The 3,113-nt window shown below is 34.9% G+C and overlaps 1 protein-coding gene across 1 annotated transcript in view; it reads right to left on the reverse strand.

Annotated features, from left to right (window-relative positions):
- Positions 1 to 3,113, reverse strand: part of LOC108756442 (rho GTPase-activating protein 100F) — a 19,930-nt gene that overhangs the window by 10,879 nt on the left and 5,938 nt on the right. Inside the window, exons 6-7 of the mRNA XM_018500257.1 lie at positions 2,716 to 2,977; positions 72 to 321 (exon numbers count right to left, since the gene is read on the reverse strand). Of these exons, the coding sequence (XP_018355759.1) occupies positions 72 to 321; positions 2,716 to 2,977 (512 nt within the window). The remainder of the gene's footprint in view (positions 1 to 71; positions 322 to 2,715; positions 2,978 to 3,113) is intronic.

Consider the following 3,113-nt stretch of genomic DNA (forward strand, 5'->3'; position numbering starts at 1 on the left):
TGAGTGAGGAGGGGAGGAGAGGAAACAGGGAGAGAGTGGATATTTCGATGATAGGTAAATTCATTACGGACCTGATTTCAAACTAGATCTAAGAAGGGTATGTCGCGCCGGCGTCGTGATGCTCGTGTAATCGACTCGGGGTAGGTGCTGGTCGGAACCACTCCTCGGCATGATCCTTCCGCTTCCGGTGTGCTGACCGTAGCCGTAATGAGTCGACTGCGTGGTTTGGCCCGACAATCTGCCACCGACTGATTGCATTCCACCACTCGACATACGTCGGCCGTTCGAGGGTATCATGGGCCCCGTGTAGAAAGGGTGTACCTAATCGCATGATCGCACGAACTCTTTGAGTATACTTCATAGATGTTTACTGAGGTAGACAGTTCCTCAGACAGATTTTTCTCAAAGTTGCTGATCGCCGTGACTCTCGGAAACATCCTCGTTTCTTTCTTTGTCTTTAATTGTAATTTATTGTGAATAATTGTAAATTTTTATAAATGATATACTTTTGGAATTTAAATTCTTGAGAAAGATTGATGTCAACGGCAATTACAACGATAATGTCTTATCTCCTATGATCGATCGATTACCTTTTGTTAGTGATGTAACTTTTGACGCTTACAATGTGATTTGTGTGATAAAAAAATAGTTAAAAAATAGATTAATACATAAAAATTCAAAATTTTTAGAGAAATGTGGATTTTATAAGAAAAATGTGGATCTATGTATTACATATAGATATAAATTTTTTAACAATATTATAAGCTTTAATTAAAATTTTTAAGTGCAGTCTTTGATAAATTATTAAAATTTATAACACCTTTACAGAATAATGCTGAGTAAAGTGCTGGCAATCGATAATCGACCGAACGCGATAACGCTAGCCACGACAATGATTAACGTTATCCAGAACACAGGCACAAAACGCAATCGAAAGAACAAACGGACAGCAAGCTTGCAACAAGGAAACATAAAGTTAGGGTTCACGTCGCAAACAGCGGCAGGTGTACGCGACTTCTACGGTTTAAGAACGCACATAAATATCCGTTAATTCGTGTTACGCTTTTTCTAGGCAGAACTCGTTAAACGAATGCACTGGTGCACCGTCAAGAATACGGCTAAACATTTCACTTATTTGCTATAAACACCCTCTGGAATCGTTTTGTTTGTTTACTCTTAAACACACATCTTATAACCGAATGATTTATTCTACCGCGAGATACAAGACTTTTTTTTATTAATTCTTTATTAATATTAAAGTGTTCAACCTCAAACGATTTTTACAATAAGAGAAACAATTTTATTAGTTATATTTAATATTTGATAATTATATTAATAAATTAATTATTATATATTATGTTATTTCTCTATTTCGTAATTTTTTTGATTACTTATGAAAAAAAAGAGACATATAATTACTTTTTTTTTTTTTATTATACTGAAAAAATGTATATTTAATCATTCATATTTTACGATTTCAATTTTTTTACATTCCATTTCAGCGAAGAATGAAAGAATTTACGTTGAAGTTTTAAAGAAATGAGAATTTAACGATTGAAATTAAAAATGCCTTGCGTGGGCGGATGCACTCGCGCATTCGTTCGTCGCCAAGTATATACATGAGAGGAAGGGAGAATATATTTATATACTTGTCCATTAGAGGCATTATACAGAAAATTGCAGTCATACACAAGTCTAGATATCAAGATAGAGTTTGTATTATCTTTACCTTTGTAAAATCCTGGTTAATTTCAATGTAGCATTCATTCATAGAACCGATTAGTCATTTGAAACACGTGATCGATACGCGAGCCGATCGGCGACGCTCCGCGTCGTTCGGAAATGCATTCGTTGAAATTGTCGAGACATTAATTTTCTCGACATTTATTCTCGCGTATTTGTCTCCGAGATAGAAATCCGATACACGGAACGAATGTACAAAGAGTCTCAGTATTTTATACGAGCGGCATTTTCATTATCGCGAAATATGCGGCTCTGATTTTTTTTTTTAATTTCCTTGCTTTTAGAAGTTACTTTGCGAATTGTTCTTCTTAATTCCAATAATCCGAATGACACGGAGATCGCGACAGCAAGTGTCCCGAGACATTGCCACGAGTTCACCACTTTCTTTCAGTCGTAAAATAGCGTTCATTGGAGACAGTGAAGGGCAAACGAGTATCGAATTGGTGCAGACAGGTGTGAAATGGTGCTCGATCCACATCGTCTAGAACATCTATGCGTGAACTACATCGGATCGAGATCCATAAGTGACATCTATTTCGAAAATATCGGAATAAATTAGTGTTATAAAGAATAATGTAATCACCACATTCTGTGATAATTAAAATAAAATAATTTTTTAATATCATAAATAATAAAAATATATACATTGATGAAAAATTATTATTTTATTAAAATTAGAAATGAATAAAGAAGAATATTATTTTTATTAAAATATTAAAAATGAATCAAGAAGAATGAATATTATTTGCTTTTTATATATTTGTAAACCAATATTTATATTATATATTAATACTTATTAAATTATTGATTCAATTAAATATTAAAATTAAAAAATGTTTCCTCTCATTTTGAAACAGAAAATTTTTATTTAAAAAATGACTTGTTCTTCAAGCGATATTCTCTGTCGTTTTGATGGATCTCGATCCGCAGGATTTCCGTATTTCGACGCGTGAAATATTACGCAATACTTACTTTCTCAGCCAAGCTCTCTAACGTCTTCGGATAGCCGCGCTCGTATGGCTGAAAATGTTGCGTCGATGAAGGTTTCGGCTGGTGCGTGATAACCGGTGGCGGCGGTGGTTGATAGGACCAGTGACCCTCTGGCCGTGAATTATAGTACAGATCACCATTGCTCGAACCAAGATCCTGGCTCGATCCCAAACCCGTGAGACCGAGTCTTGATCGCGACGGCAACATTTCACGTCCATCGCCTCGTCTACGACTACTGCCATCCCTACACATGAAACATCAATCTCCATGTATTATTTGAAATTGTTAATGGCAGAACTTATTGTTCTAAGTAATTTAAAAAAAAAAAGATATACATGAAGAAAAAAGGTTGAGTTATTTTTAACTTACAACTACTAGTA

This window comes from Trachymyrmex septentrionalis, unplaced genomic scaffold (assembly GCF_001594115.1).
Source record: "Trachymyrmex septentrionalis isolate Tsep2-gDNA-1 unplaced genomic scaffold, Tsep1.0 scaffold127, whole genome shotgun sequence".
Lineage (NCBI taxonomy): Eukaryota > Metazoa > Arthropoda > Insecta > Hymenoptera > Formicidae > Trachymyrmex > Trachymyrmex septentrionalis.